General features: G+C 40.0%; 3 protein-coding genes across 5 annotated transcripts in view; 1 reads left to right on the plus strand and 2 right to left on the minus strand.

Annotated features, from left to right (window-relative positions):
• Positions 1-140: 140 nt before the first annotated feature.
• sertad3 (SERTA domain containing 3) lies at positions 141-5,116 on the minus strand. 3 transcript variants are annotated; one of them, XM_028420631.1, is made up of 3 exons: positions 4,945-5,116; positions 1,910-2,715; positions 141-1,759 (listed from the first exon to the last, which is right to left on the minus strand). In XM_028420631.1, exons 2-3 carry the CDS (start codon positions 2,706-2,708, stop codon positions 1,677-1,679), a joined length of 882 nt encoding a protein of 293 aa, XP_028276432.1. In that variant the 5' UTR covers positions 2,709-2,715; positions 4,945-5,116; the 3' UTR covers positions 141-1,676. The 3 variants fall into 3 exon arrangements, with proteins under 3 accessions (XP_028276432.1, XP_028276430.1, XP_028276431.1); XM_028420629.1 differs by having other exon boundaries at positions 141-2,715; XM_028420630.1 differs by lacking the exon at positions 4,945-5,116 and adding an exon at positions 4,063-4,914 and having other exon boundaries at positions 141-2,715.
• A 904-nt stretch (positions 5,117-6,020) lies between these two features.
• blvrb (biliverdin reductase B) lies at positions 6,021-9,248 on the minus strand. Its single transcript, XM_028419423.1, has 5 exons — positions 9,038-9,248; positions 7,984-8,145; positions 7,451-7,540; positions 6,448-6,579; positions 6,021-6,234 (listed from the first exon to the last, which is right to left on the minus strand). Exons 1-5 carry the CDS (start codon positions 9,120-9,122, stop codon positions 6,080-6,082), a joined length of 624 nt encoding a protein of 207 aa, XP_028275224.1. The 5' UTR covers positions 9,123-9,248; the 3' UTR covers positions 6,021-6,079.
• Positions 9,249-10,704: 1,456 nt separating this feature from the next.
• The window catches only part of sptbn4b (spectrin, beta, non-erythrocytic 4b), a 48,657-nt gene continuing 43,260 nt past the window's right edge, over positions 10,705-16,101 (plus strand). The window contains exon 1 of the mRNA XM_028419378.1: positions 10,705-10,774. The gene's annotated coding sequence lies outside the window, so the exon portion shown is untranslated. The remainder of the gene's footprint in view (positions 10,775-16,101) is intronic.

Genomic DNA, 16,101 nt, shown 5'->3' on the forward strand with positions numbered 1-16,101 from the left:
GTAAGTTCACACTTATAATCTGAGTATTTAGAACCCTGCATATGTTCGTCTTGACATTTCCAAAGCTTTCCGTTTAAAAGTCTATATCCAGTTTTGTGAGAACCTTTTTAATCCGAATATTTCAAACACAAAAAGCATGATTTATTTTTCAGCTTTTATTAAAAACATCAGTACAGGTAAACATTTTCTTTCTTTTTAAAGAAAAGTCAAAATACATAGTGAATACTCTGCCCTCCATTGTAAAACATAACTATTAAAAGTGTAGAGAAATTTAACATATATAAAATAACTGCCATGGCGGTATATTAATATACCATTAGTAATTTGTTAATACAGTATAACATTAACAAAATATTTATAAATAGTTTAACTGCAGCCCAGCTAGTCTGAAGGATCTTTGCATAGAAAGCAACTTTAATCCAGAAAAAAAAAACGGCTGCATGTGCTTCCTCTCCATCTCTGCCCTCCTCCTGTCACATTTTGACAGTGCCGGTTTAAATACCGTAGCTGGTTACAGTGAAAACATCTTCTGTTTATTTTAAACAGTAACAGAACATTTAGTAGGACTCTACTCTCTTACCTGTAAGGTCACTGCTTAATAAATACACACAAACCACATGACTGAGACTTACAAATGCACATTACTGACAAAAAGTGCAATAATTCAAATGTAAACCAGACCCAACATGTGAAACCCAACGAACGGTGACCTGCTAATGAACGAACTGTGGAACAAGCCCCCCCCGATGGGGTTCAACCAGCCAATGTGGCTCAAAGCAGGATGCTAACACCCACCGATCAATACGTGTTCAACAGAAACTGTTCCACGACAAACTGATCTGACACACTGTTGTGTATAAAATCACAGTACTGTAAAGACTCCTTGATTAAAAGCAGCCATTAAAAAAACAACATAAAATGTGCCTGAGGCTGTTCAGAACATCCTGATTCACACAAAAATTCTTTTGCATTTTTAAACCTGATATCGCGTTTTCCACGGTGAAATCTCTATATGACCTCTTAACATCTAATTGGCCTCTGGGATTTCTTCACAGAAGATTTAACCAATGATTTTAGTGTTTCTCCTTCCAACACCAGCGAGTCACATTCTCAGATCTCACATTTTACACTTGAATGGTATAAAAGATGTCAGTCCAACGTATGGATCATCACCAGCACGAGACTGGCTGCCCCTTTTTTCTTCATCCACATCTCCTTTCTTTGGACGGTCACTCTGACTGAAGGGTCAACAGAAGGCGTGGTGCATTTGGCACATCTTACCTCTATGCTGCTGAAGCACAGCACTCCATTAACCTAAAAAATATGTGCTGCATGTTGTTTAATGTCCAATTACCCGAGTCAAACTGGAGGCTGTTCATTGGTTCATGACTCACATCCTCATTTGCTTTCTGCCCACACAGCTTTCACAGTGACTTTGCCAGGAAATAAAACTCCTTTTTTAACTCTAAAAGCCGCCAGATGCATCACACACACTCCTCTTGACATTTCCAGAGCATTCTTACTACTTACTAAGTCCCAACAGTTACACTCATTGTCATTCATTAATCATTTGACAGACCAGGCATAAATGTATTAATTCAGTCCATGTCGACTTTAGCGACTGTTGCTCAGGTTACTTTACATATAGGTGGACTTCTTACATTATGATGAAGCTATCAGGACTCCACCAGAATCTCCATCGGATGATCCATCTCAAAGGCTTCTCTTACATGATTCTGACTAGAGAAGGAGGTGGATGCTGGTGAAGAGAGAGAAACGGAGGAGGAGGACGTTAACGGACTAAAGGAGGAGAACGAAGGCAGGCATTTCATATTTGGGTTGAGAGAGCGAGGGAAATTGTGCGAGGCAGAAGACGAAGATGAGAAATGCCTAAAGAGGTCATCCCCACCTGGGTATCCACTACCGCTGCTGCTGCTGCTTCTGAGCCCAGGCATTCCCATGTCCGTCTCTAGCAGGAAAGCGTCTATATCCTGGAACAGATCCTCCACAGCGAGCTCACCGAGATAGCTGGACCGCATCCCTTCTGTGCTGCTGTCTCGCACCCTGCACTGCTCCTGCTGCTCCCAGCCGCCATAACCTCTGGGCTTTACCCATGCAGCATTAACCTGCGAGGGTCCCGACAGGTTCTCTAAGGACCTGAGAGGTGTCCGTGGAGATGCCTGTGGGCTCCCATCAATAGTAGAGTCCAGTGCAGTGAGAATGGATGAAATGGCAGCTGAAAGGGAGAAATCAGAGTCTGTAGACATGGATCCCCAGTCTTCATCTACAGTCATAACGACATCTGATTCACTCGAGTGGCAGCTTGGTGGCGTCTTACTTGTGGAATAATCTGGCAGGTAATTTGGAGAAACAGGGCAGTTGGAAAGAGCTGAGTGGCTGTCATCAAATGCAGGACAATGTTTAGCTGCAGTGGAAATACTCTCCCATTCTTTAGCATATGAAGGAGACTGAGACACCTCTCTGTCCACAGAGGGTGGCCTGCTGGCTTCCAGGCTGATCTGCCGCAGAGTGTTGGTTATGAGAACGGACCGCCGCAAGCTGGGTTCAGGTAGCTCCTGGCTGCGCTGGTACTTGCACAGGGAAACTGAGAACACAAACTGTCGCTGGCTCTCCCAGGTGGGACTGTGTCCGTCCAAATCCTCCACATCCTCTGATGGGAATTTACGCTTCTGCCCCTTCAAGATCATCTTTAAACTGTAAAGGAAGAAATAAATTGTTATTTCAGATTTTCTCAACTAAGATTTATCTTAGTCTAGGGTTGGGCGATATCAAGCAATTAATTGTGGCATTTAGAAGATAATGATTAATTGATGACAATTGCACTGACATGTTTTTGACTCTGGTAAGTAGCGATTAGTCACCAACCAGCCATGTTTGAAATATTTATTGATAACAGATGCACAAACTGCTTCAAAATAACAATAAAGCAAACATTTAAAGTAACTTTGTCCTTCTAAATGTTCTTATCTTAAGGTCACAGAGCAGTGCATATCAACATTAAAATGAAACAGGACAAATAAGTTCGCGCTTTCTTCGGCTTTCTTCGTGCTCCGGCTTCTGGTGACAGACGTTGAACCTCTGTTAGGAACGTGCTGCTCCGCATCATTTAACTGAACACCACTGCCTTCCACCATTATTGTTATTGTAGGCGCACATGTGCGCGCTTGCGGGTGATGGTGAGAGTACGTCGCACACAAAAATGCGTCATCATGACGTGCCACTAATCGCCCTAATCGATAAGCGGTAAATATTAATCGGTGACAGTTTTTCTGACGATTAATTGCACACGATACGATTTTGCACGAGCCTATCTTAGTCTAAATTATATTTTTTGAGAGAATAAAAAAACCTCTCCAAATGGGTTTATAGCAACATAAAGTACTGTTTATTAGGGTTTCTTTAATTGGGAACAATAAACATTCCCTGCTCAGAAATGACAGAAAAATGCACATCATTCTTTAATATAAGACTTAATATAAACTGACTGATCATGCATGCTGTCATGTGTAGACACCAAGAAGAGGAAGTAAAAGAAGGAAATAAACTAAAGAGTTAATACTTTACAAATAAGCAGCCTTAAAAAAAAACTCTTAATATATATGTTTTCATTTGGGATTTATGAGCTGTGGTTACGTTGGTTATGATTCTCATAGTTTATATTTAAGTAAGTAGGAGAAATGTGGTGGTAATATTAAAACAAACGTCTTTAATAAATGGGTGGAATTGAAGGAAAGAGTTTGATCAGAGGCTGCTCTTCGAGGTGACTTTTTAACTTAATTATGTTATGATGATACATGTAAATCAACACAACTTGTTGCTTTCATCGAGGTTTTCTCTTTAAACCTTTAGCTAAAGTTAACCAGGAGGCTAACGCTGAATGTGGGATGGGGGGTTGTAGGAGGGAAACTTTTTCGACTGAGAACAAGTAAATGTAAAGTAAAAAGAAGAATTTACTAAAAGTAATCACAGTATCACAGTTACCTCGCTGAGCTACGAGTTAAATTATAAAGACATTTCAAAGTTAAAGTTAAAGAAACAGACCTGTTGAATCACTTCCAGTCTCTTTAGTCGACACTGTTGCCGCTGGATTAAAAAAAGTTTCGTAATTCCTTCTCGTCTTCGACCCAACAAACCGATTTAAGTTCGCATGTGTCTCTCAAGTCATTCAGAAAATAAGTTAGCAGCAGTTTGGAACTTTTATTCCGGTTTAAATGTCTCTCCGTGTTATCTTCAGGCAGGCTAACCGTCCTCTCCCGCCCGTGATTTGAGTTTTTACGCCAAAATCCACGCAGTTGGGGGGGCTGGCTTGTAGCAAGGGATTGTGGGTAATGGAGTTTATGTTCGCTACATTCCAGCACTGTGTTTTCCAACTATGAAAACGCATTAAACACATACATAAACTGCTCTTTTGGTATTAATATCAAAATGTGTTATGATTTGTAGACGTGTAGATATAATCCGGCCCTCATTAAGCACCGCCCTGTCCAGATTATCGAGATTGTGTTTATGTAATTTGCATAGCATTAATTCCTACATGATTACATCACCGACAGAGAACAGATTATTGTCCGTTTATAAGATTTAATTGCAAATTATGTGCAAAAACATTAACGCAAGGTTACACAGAGGTCCTCAGCCCTTCTCGGTCCTTCTCCTTCGGTAATGTTAGAAGCAGACTGACAGTTACAGCTACTTAAAAACACACTTATACAGTTAGTTTATTGATCTAGAGAAGCGATCGATAAATCAAATCAATCTTATCAATTTAAAAGGCACATATTTCTTTCACACGTGTAAGTTAGGGGTCGACAGAGTGAAATTAAAAGGAGAAAAATGTGCATGCGCATATGTACACGTCCACAGTGGAGATAACTCCAGGGAAACGTCAGAACTAGTCTTATTTTAGACAGACAGATAATTTACCTGCAGCCAGCACCAGGATGGAAACAATCAGTGAACCCAGCTTCTACTGTGGTGGAGCATCAACATGTCAAAGTTCACGGTTTCTATTTGAAATACTTCTTCTATCCGATTTTTTTTAGACACATGAAGTTCCAGCAAGTCCACTTTGAAAAAAACAGCTCCTCCTCTGCTATTGGACAGAAAGGAACAGCGTCAAGGCGACGTAACATACACTTACTTCCGGTATGTTCTTTCAAAAATATTGCTGTTCGAGTCCAAAGTTTTTTTTAACAAGACCAAATTTAAGCTTTCAGTAAAACACGATGCTCTGACTAACACTCACGTGTTGGTAAAATATGTAGATATAAGATGATATAAAGTGCACTCAGACCAGGTCTTTGGACGTTAGGCTCTTATTTTGAAGGCAAGGGGGTTTCCGCCGTTCCCCCGGTTCACCTTGATCTGCTTGATGGGGTTCAGTGTGTAGAAGTTGCACAACAGCTGCACATGCTGCTCATCTGACTGACTGATGATCTGCAACCTAAACATTTCAAAATACACCTGGCATCATCTTTTGTCAGTTTCTTTAACTTATTAAATCATAGTATTCATTTTTAGTGTATATGTGCTTCAATACATTTCACCATCAATGTGTAGCTCTGTAGATTTTATATTAAATATGTGTGTAATTTATTTAAAAGATGACCAGACACAGGTGTGCTTTACATCTGTATATGTCTCTAACTCTTGTTGCTAAAACAAATGTACAGGTCTGCAGCAGGACACTTTACTTTCACGTAATAATCTTTTATTTTTAACAGCTATAAAAATAGAGGTGGATCAGAGCAGTAGGAGGATACATCACATGATGTAATCGCTGATGTTAGCAAGATTAACAATATATAAGGAGAGAATTAAATGATTAGACTGATGTAAAACAATGTTAAACTTAAAATGTCTCATGCAGCAAATAACAAAATTGAAATTAGTATAAAAATACAATACAAGGCAACGGCCGCTCAAAATTAATCATGAAAGTGAAAATAATGTTTTTTTTTTTTAGTTTGAATCTACATAATCTACATAAACATGTGTGCTTCTTTAATTAATTCTTTAATATGAAGAAGAGATTTAAGCCCTTCATAGTGTTCTGATACTATTTGTACTCTCCCCACACCCCGACAGTCTTGCCGTCCCACTCTGTGGTGGACAGACACTTGACAAAGAAATGTCCCAGGTCATGTTTGGAGATGGCTCTTCCTTTTAGCATGTTCTCTGCTGCCATGTATCGCTCTGTCAGAGGAAGGTCATCTGGAAAAAGCAAGACAGAAACCATCATTGAAATAAAATATTATTTATAGAAAACACGAATGCTTTCAGTTTCACTATCAGAGAGGCAGATATAAAAGGAAAATGAATGAATTGTCCTTTACAGTCTCGGATGTAATTTATCTTTATTGAAACATCACAATTTTTTCATCACTCATCAAACATGAAAAGAAGAAGCTCTCAGTTTGTACTAACCAGCAATGTGAGGAGGCATGACAGCCACGTAGTCCAGACCAGACGTTTTCAGGGAGGAGTACATCCTGTCATGGTCCTCGGTCACAGGAACCAGGCGAGGCGGCACTTTGGAGCGATCCCACAAAAGGAATGCTGGAAGGGACGAGGATGAAGAAAACAAGTGGTGAGGAAACAAAATGCACACACGCTGTAGGTATTAACCCTTGTGCAATGTTCGCAAACACTACCCTAATGTGTTGTTCAGGATAAAAACGTACCCTAACTTTAAAGGTTTTAAAAATATATCAGATAAATATTTTTTTGAATTTTTTTTGCATAGACCTTTAAATAACTTCAGTTGTTATCAAAAGTAGTGAAAGAGTCATTTTCCCCCAGGATTTTAACCCTTTAATCACCAACTTTATAAGGGGTGGTGCAAATAAATGGAAAAAAACACACAAAATGGCTCATTTTTAATAGCAAAGGTGAATGTGGACTGTATTTTTTTAACCTTTATTACAGTCTTGGTCATGTCAAACATCAGTAAAAAAAATGGACTTTATTGCATGATTAGTTTTTGCACAGCAGTGGATTTTCATTTTTTCCCATTTTTATCACCACCCCTTATAAAATTGGTGATTAAAGGGTTAAGATCCTGGGGGGAAATGATTTTTTTCACTACTTTTGATTACAACTTAAGTTAATTAAAAGGTCTATGCAAAAAAATGTCAAAAAAATATTTATCCGATATATCTTTAAAACGTAAAGTTAGGGGACGTTTTTGTCCCGAACAACACAAAAGGGGGTAAAATTTGCCCACAGTGTACTGTTGACCTATGAAAAATTTTAAAATCATATTAACAAAATGTATGTAAAATTGAGTTTGTTGAGCAGAAATTATTCAATTTGCTCACATATTGACAAAGTTATGGCCAAAATAAACATAAGAATTACTCTCAGAGGACAAAAATGTCCCAAACAGTGCATAAGGGTTAAGATGAGAAGTACAAACAGCGAGACATACCTGACATGCAGCCAACCACTTTGCTGATCCCTCGTGCCTTCATGGCATCCAAGATGTTCTTGGTGCCTTCGGACATCATGGTGGTTGGACCTGAAGAGCACAAATTACTCACCTAAGCTACTGTATTAGAAATTAAGGACACACATGAAACCATCAGCTCGGTGTTAGTAAATGTAGCGTTTAAGAATTCTACAACGTCACAAGAAGTTATCACTAATTTAAAATGGACAACAAGTGAATAATGGCGTCTTTCTTCCAATAAAACACTAATAGTTGTCATTTTGCCACATTCTGTTATTGGATGTAAAAATCACACAGTGACCTCTAGTGACTATTTTACCTTATTACACCATAAAATGCAACCTTGTGTAAGCTGAACATGGACAGTTGTGTAAGGCAAAATTTACACAGCCGTCCATGTTTACCATCCAATCCCTGGTCACTCATAAAATCAATCCAAAAAAAAGGAACAGTGATCAGACCGCAGCAACAACAGCAACAATCCACAGCGTATGAAATAAAAAAAGCCTTACTGAGGTCGTTCCTGGTGCCAAGGATGATGATGACAGCATCTTGGCCCTCCATGGCCTTCTTCACATCCTCTTTATTTAGAACGTCTCCCACCACCACTCTGGACGCCTTGTGGTCAGCAGGCAGCCTGGCAGGGTCGCGCGCCAGCACCGTCACATTGTAGCCTGTAAGTAAGCAAATGTGGGAATTAAACAATCATTGATGCTTATGCTATTTCAAGAAACATACAGTATATATAACAGATTTTATTTTCTTAATTCATGTTTTTTTACCTATTGTGCTTTTCACACAGGTCATGAAAATGTGGGAGACAAGAGTGTCGCTTTTTTCTGCATCAAACAGGCATTGGATTAACCTGTGATACGCTGACATCTAACCATTTCACCTGACTGGCAACTCTCATGCTTAAAACTGTCATGTACACCTGTGCCCAGTGAAATACAACAGGATAAACTCGTCTTTTCCAGAAGCTCCTGTGTGTATCTGCCTTCGACACACGACAGAGATCCCACCCTGACTGCACAGCTGAGATATGAAACAGCTTCCTACTATCAGCTCTTTGCTGTGACTCAGCAAAATGCTGACCTGTAACGACTAACATGACTCAACAGTTTTTTTTGTCCTGTGATGAACAGCAGGAAAGGAAGTGAAAATGCTGAAAAATCAAATTAATCATGTGGTATAATGTGTAAGTGATTTCATGTGAGTATGTACAGATGATTGGGAGCGATGATTTAACTTCATTCCAGTGTGGAAAAAGTACATTTTAACTTTACAATTACACAAAAGTCCACCCCTGAATTACATTACATTTGTTATTTAAGTAGCTCATAACTGTTTAATAGCCTTATAACTGTTTTATAGCCGTTATTTGTATTGAGGCTGACACATTACAGACTGAATGACGCGAACTTTTTGCAGAGATTTAACTATACTACAACATAATACATGATCACAAACACTCCACTGTCCCACTGGCATGCAGTTTGACCACCAAGAGTCACTAATAAATCATGGAGTCTGTCCTATTTTGTATTTTTTATCCGTGTTCCTCACCTGCAGCCACCGCCAACGGCAGGGTCGCCAGCCCGGTCATTCCCGTGGCTCCAAATATCACAACGTTTTTTACGGAGTCCGACATGGTTTGAATGAAGCGAAATCCACGGTGCAGCAACAAGCCTGTCAGGTTGAAGAGTGCCTGAAGCGAAGCGCAGGTTACTTTCACTAAATAAAGTCACGTTTGACAAGTAGAAGAAGAAACGCCTCCTTTTCAATGACAGGAAGAGAGGCGCTTCCGCAATCCAGGCTCCTCCCACATGGAGAATTAAAGGAGCCCAGCTGCTGCTGCACTTTATTATCCTGCTAAAGATCCCATCATATGCTTAATTGTACCCTAAAAACTTAGTTACTGGGTTACCTCATAGCTAGATACATATTTTCTGGCTGATGACTCTGGTCCCTTTGTTTTTGTTTTGATTTGTGCTAGTTCAATTTGTGACTAAAGGTGGATGCTGCAAACTTTTCTGTAAATGCAGTTTTGATTTTACCTCTGCATTATGTTAATCTACATCAAGTACTGATATGTTTACTTTTGGCTGTTTTCACCACTTTTAGCTATCGGCTCTCAAAATTAAATATCTTTTAAAATACCTATTTAACAATTACTTATGGCTAACTGCACCACAGCTAGCTGTTTTTTTTTTAACCTGATTTGTGAGAGGCAGCAATATGCCGTATGGCATATAGTCTGCCAGAAATAAAGAAGAAGAAGAAGAAGAAGAAGAAGAAGAAGAAGAAGCTAGCTGTTTTGTCTGACCAACACATTAGCTTAAGCTTAGCACAGGCTACATGAAGCACACCTATACGACAGCGTGCTTAATGCTGGTGTGTGATTGGCTGGTCAGTGGAGGCCCCGCCCATTTCTTCTTCGTGTGACAGAAACTAGTCGGAACCATAATCCATCCATAAGTTTCTTTTACGCCCCCCCCTGGCAGCAGTTAGGTATTTAATTAACTAGCCACTACACCACTTTATCAGCCACACTATCTATAGATACACTGTTTATTTAGATACCGTAACACTTAATCCACACTTTTAGGCTAACATTTTAGCTAACGGTTTGTTGTCTCTAACTTGCTAAAACATGCTAGCAGTGATGTCAACACTGTAAATTTGTTAGTTTAGTGTTTTTTCTTTTTTTTCGACTTGACTTTGAGTATGCTTTGAAAATGGGAAACGCGTTTTTGACCACTGTAAAACACGTCCTCTTGTGGCTTCCTGTTAAAATTGATCTCTCTCTCTCTCTCTCTCGCTCTCTCTCTCGCTCACCCTCTCTCTCTCCCTCTCTGCTCGCCGCACTGATGCTGATATTTCTCTCCAGCATCACCAGCGGAGAGGAGGAGGAGGAGGAGGTGGAGGAAGGAGAGGTTGTGTCAGGTGGATACGGGGACCTCTATGGATATCATCATCATCATCACCCTCCACCGGCTCGCAACCTCAGCACCGACGAGCATCGCCCGGCCGGCGGACATCGCTGCAGGCACACAGAGCCTGCACTGAGGCGTTATATATATTATATATTGGCGGTGCACACTTCGGGTTGCTTTTTGTAATTACCCAGACTAACCGCTTCCTCGTGTAATAAGGACTAATCGAGGGAAGACCCTGCAGGAATAAAAGCGGAGCGCCAGTCTCCTCCATTGATAACCCGCTCTCCTCATCGATTCAACCCAACGACGTCTTGGTATAAGAGGAGGGCATAAGCAATCTCAAAAGCTGACACTGCAGCTAAAGGTAAGGCCGATGAAAGGACGACAAGATGCATCCTTTCTCCTCGGGATGTCGTTTAATTCTGTCGTTGCCTGTGTGAGAGCCAGGAGGTGCTTTTTCCTTTTTTTGGCAGTGAAGCCGGCCTGCATTTGGGTGCAGGGTACTGCAGTGATCCGGCAAGGAGGCGCACTGTTTCACGTCTTTTTTCACCTACATGTGTTCCATGATGCATGTCCGGGAAGGTGCTTTTGATGTCTGCCAAATCTGAATGTTTGAGTTGAAAGAAAGAAATGTGTTGAGAAGCAGAATTAGAGGCCTTGTGAATGGGCTATAGTATACAGTTGCCTGTTTTATCAACTCAGTTGTGTCTTCTTATTAACCTTTAACTTCAAATTAAAGATAATTATGCTGTCTTCTGCTGCTTTTTGACACATTGTGCTTCAGTGAATACAGCAACAATGCTTTAAAAGCTGTACACTTCTACAGTATATGTCAGAGGGCAGTTACAATGTGACTGGTCTGTGTGACCTCGCATGATTTTGGTATTTCTGTCCTTGTGGTGTCAGTAATTCCTGAATATTGAGAAGATTTTACTGTCATGTAGGGCTAAATGTATTCAAGAAATCCTCATGCTTTAGTGAGATGAGGCCTACAGCTGCATAGTTTGCTTTAGCAGCAGAAAAGCAGATGCAGTGTGTCCAGTCAAATGTTAATGTGCTGTGTGGAGCTGCAAGGAAAAGTGACTACAGCCTTAGCTTTGCCTTAAGATTTGTTTGTTTTTGGGCTGTTATTAAGTTGTATGGTTGATATCAGGCTCTGAGATGTGCAGTGAAGTGTGTGTTAGTTGATTAGCTTTGGTTAACTCATGGTGTTAAGTGTGTAGAAGGGGTATGAACAGAAGGGGAGAAAGAGGAACACATAAGAACGTGGAACTCAGTGTGCTGGCAGTCACACTGAGCAAGGACATTGAGCTACTTGTATTAAATTAGCCATTTCATCTGGAATAGCAGGAAGCTAGCAGTTTCTGATCAATCATCTAAAAGCCAGTTTGATCCCCTAGTATTCCTCTGAGTGTTGAGATTATGCATATTTGTTAAATGGTTTTGATCATATTGAACTTTTTGTGGCATCATGGTGTTCGTACTAGACATGTGGTGCTCAACATTCATTCATTCATTGTAGATCTTGTCTAGTTTAGTATCTTTAGTAACTTCATATCAGACTATGCTCTCATACATGTACTGTTCATTTTGCTTTTACCCAGCTCTCAATGCTGCTATGGTACTTCATTCCAAGCACTTGTCACAGTTCTTCTGGGGATTCAGTCTGTCTTGTTTCTCTTCACGTAACCCCAGATGAAGACCGGGGTTCTTTTGGGTTGCAGGTTTTTCCTCTTGTGGAGGAAGCTAATTCTTTATGACTCTGGCTGCATGTTTAGGGTCTGTATAATGCCACACAGTGAATCTTGTAGTGATCAGATGCCTCTCATAGTTCTGTGTGATGGATACATTACATATATTTATATATATATATATATCACAATATAATAGAGTATTGTCCAGATGTATTGCAGAGTCTTCCTGACTCTCTTGTTGTCTTGTGTGGATTGTACAGCCTTGTTAAATCTGTCTGTTGGATATTGGACCACAAGGTGACTGTTCTGATTAAGACTCTCGGTCTTGCCGACTCAGAACTGGGCGTGGGCTGCTCCTCTTGCTTACAGATGTTGTTTCACTCTGCTGAGGTGAAGTGAGTGAAAGTGACTCAGTGCAGTGTGTAAAATGCGTACTGCGTGACGTCACTGTGAGAGATCTTGTCTGTGTGTGTGTTTGTGTGTGATGGAGAGAGAAAAATGGATCAAAATAGATGGAGATTTTAGATATGTTTGCAATTGTTTGCATCAGAATAATGGTTTAATTCAGGTGTGAGATATAAAACATTTGTCACTTCAAACCCTGCAGAACATTCCTTGTGAAGCAGCAGCAGGGATGTGTTGTACACCTTTATATTTAGTTTGTGGCTTATATAATATAATATGCACCACAAACTATTATTAGTTAATAAACATTATGATCCTCTGTACTGACATGATGCAGAGCAGAACTATATTTAAATAACTTTCCTTGAAGTGAATTATGTTCACACATGATCATTGGATCAATCGATTGAAATTCCAGAAACCGAGCATGCTCCTCACAGTTGTCAGTAGGCAGATGGCATATCAGTGACAAAGCAGAGGACATGATTAATATCCCTGTCTGATTTGTATGAGAGGACATTGATGAAGACTAAAAAAAAAAGAGGAAGTGCACTGAGGGTCTGTTCCCCATTAAGCCTTAGAGACACAGAGCTGCTGCCACTGACTGATTAACACTGGCAGCTGTCTCTCTCTCTCTCTCTCCCGCTCTCCATCTTTGTGGTGATATGCACTTCTGTCTCTCTCTTGTGCCTTCAGTTTCTATTTTTTCTTAATTTTTCTCTTTTAAATCCCAGTATCTCTGTAACAACTTTCTTCTATAATGTCAACCTCTATTTTTCTGTCTTATCCCCTTACTCCATCTCTCTCTCTCTCTTGATTATGTCTGTCTCTCTCCCACTCACCCACTCTCTCCCTCCCTATCTCTAAATTTAAACTCTAAATCACAAGACAGCTTCAACATCTGTGATGTATTTTTCTTTTCTCACAGCTGCAGTATCATGAACAGATGAAATTGTGTTATCATGTCTAAAGATTCATCAGAGAGCAGAAGGTTCATTTATCAGCCTATCACTGGTTAGCACCGTCGCCTCATAGCTGTGTGGCTGCATGGGTTTTCTCCTCCCAAATACCAAAGATGTGCATATTGGGTTAATTGGGGGCTTTAAATTGGCTCACGTTGTGTGTGTTTCTCTGTATGAACCCTGCCTCTCACCCATAACAGCTCAAAGAGGCTCCAGCCCCATGCCATGTCATAGCTACTTTGAAATACATCCATCCAACAACATTATTAATAATATTAATATTATTTAATGGGATATTTTGGTGTCATCTTATTGTACTGCCTATTGTTTATGGAGAGCTGTTATACAGTAGTTGTCTGTGATAACACTAATTATGTGTTAAAATAATATGCATGCTCTTGACTGAGACACCTACTTGTGACTGGGTGATTTCGATGTTAGCTGAAGTTGGAAAGACGACAATGGAAGACTGAATGTTTGATTTTTTTTTGTCTAATTAACCCTGATGGTACCTTTGGTAACATATGAGCCTTGTAGAGAGAGAGACTTATAGGAAGGCAATGAAGAGTGTTGGTGGTATGTTTAAATTCTTAGCATGTGCTGGTTGTCTGTCAGTGCTTGGCACACATATTGGTGTTTCAGGAGGCTGTTATTCAGTGTCATGCTTCCTCACAGTCACAGCTGTTAGCTGTCCTACAACCAACAGGCTTTGGCTGCTGAACACATCACTGTTGTCTTGTTGGTGACTGAATAACGTCACTGCAGCATGCTGGGGGTTAAGCGCTTGTTTCAAGGGTACCTGATGTTTGGCATCCCATGTACTGAAAAGATTCAGTCTTTAGTAGTATGGTGAAATCATGCCAGATGATAATAGTCACAACAGAAGTTGTAGATGCCAGATAGAGAGGATAGGAGGTGAGGACAGAGGGAAGAGTGGGAATAGAGCAAGAGGACAGTTGAAAAAGTGTGAAGGATAATAAAAGGAGAGAGCAGAGAGGCGGGAGCTGATGTTTTCATTACACCATTGGTCTAACAGTGATTTATTATGGTTACTAACGGTGACAGCATATCTGGGGAGGGAAAGCAATAATAACGCAGAGTGGTTTAGAGGAGAAATCGTAAGGACTGGTAGTTCTGCTCATAAGTTATACACATATAAAATAGTTCAAAAACAGGTAATTAGAAGAAATGCAATCAACAGTAATTTAAGAATGAACAGTTTAAGTAATTTATCAACAAAAATGCAAAAGAAACTTTTTGTACACAAAAAAAACATGCTTTTTCCATGTCATTGAACAAAATATTTTGGTTTACAGTAAATAGCTAACATGCTAATCTCATCATATTCCAAGAAGTTATTTGACTGTGGTGTGTGTGTATTTTTCTTCGGTGGTTTATTAGTTTAAGTTGGGTGTCCTGTCCTGAGATCATTCTACACAGATGCAGAAGTGTTTTCTGCTCTTTCATCCAGCTCCATGGATAGATCTGAGAGGGTGCTGCTGTTTAAACGTTTGATCTTTCAGTGTTGGAACAGGAGACTCTTGCATCCAGGGCTGCCTGAGAGACATGAACTCTAAACCCCCTCTGGAGTTCAACAGGAACCAGAACTTGGTCCCTTTTAAATCAGCATGGAAAATATTCTGCTCTATATTTGGTTGACAACTATGGCTTAGCACCAAATGTATCATTGTATTATTTAGAGGCGATCTAAGATAAACTGCTGATTATTATAGCCAAAGTAAACCTCGCTGCTGTTGTCCGTTCTTTTGCAGATTGATTTCATTGAAGAAAAGTTTGGATGATGTTGAATACTGAGCTGCTGGCTGCAGCATTAGTCAGCCTTTATTTTTGACTCATAAGCTCTAAAATTACAATTTCTTTTTGCAATAAATGGATGTCAGCAGTGATTGGTGACTCTCAGCAGTCCCTCTCCACCTGTGATTGTGTAGTTTGTAATAAACTATATAAATAAATTAATTTAAGGGATGAAGCTTCAGTGCTTTTTTGCAGTAAGACAAGACAAGGATTAACAAAAATACATATCGGTTTTGGGACAAAACGCTTTATCATTATCAGTATAATTGACAATATATATACAATCTTCTGAAAGCAGATAAAATTCTATTGAGTGTGGTTATTTTTTTTCCATCATCTGAAATGTCCTGCAGGCTGTTTTCTGTCTCTGGAGGCAAATGGCGAATCATCTCAGCGCTGCTGTTATGTTTAAAGCAGAAATAAAGGGATAGCCAGGGGTCTGTCCATGTCTGTGTGTGTGTGGTTTTCAGATATAGTGTCGCCTGAGGCTGACTAATTCCTCGACAGCTGAGTCTGATTATTAGAATAAAGGTGATAACACCAAACACAGCCATCAGAGCAGTCCTCCGAGCTGTGAGTCTGATTGATTGAAAGACACCAGGTGGTTGAGGTTCGGCAATGAACACGGCAAGGAGGACAGAGGGCACACACAAATACACACATGCACGCACACGCACACAGACAGATACACACACACTGAGCATTCCTACTGACAGTGTGAGTGATAGACCTGCTGTAGTGGTTCAGCTATTGTTTCTCCTCTGTTATCCAATCACAGGTGTCTTACAATGTCTTACAACACTGTTACACATACC

This window comes from Parambassis ranga, chromosome 13 (genome assembly GCF_900634625.1).
Source record: "Parambassis ranga chromosome 13, fParRan2.1, whole genome shotgun sequence".
In the NCBI taxonomy this organism is placed as follows: domain Eukaryota; kingdom Metazoa; phylum Chordata; class Actinopteri; family Ambassidae; genus Parambassis; species Parambassis ranga.

What these genes read in the sequence shown, in the direction of transcription:
- sertad3 (XM_028420629.1), bottom strand. Translation starts at nt 2,708, where the DNA reads ATGATCTTGAAGGGGCAGAAGCGTAAATTCCCATCAGAGGATGTGGAG.
- blvrb (XM_028419423.1), bottom strand. Translation starts at nt 9,122, where the DNA reads ATGTCGGACTCCGTAAAAAACGTTGTGATATTTGGAGCCACGGGAATG. An exon ending in GCCGTTGGCGGTGGCTGCAG is followed by an intron (nt 8,146 to 9,037) that starts GTGAGGAACACG and finishes GCTTACTTACAG; the next exon opens with GCTACAATGTGACGGTGCTG. An exon ending in CATGCCTCCTCACATTGCTG is followed by an intron (nt 6,235 to 6,447) that starts GTTAGTACAAAC and finishes TGCTTTTTCCAG; the next exon opens with ATGACCTTCCTCTGACAGAG.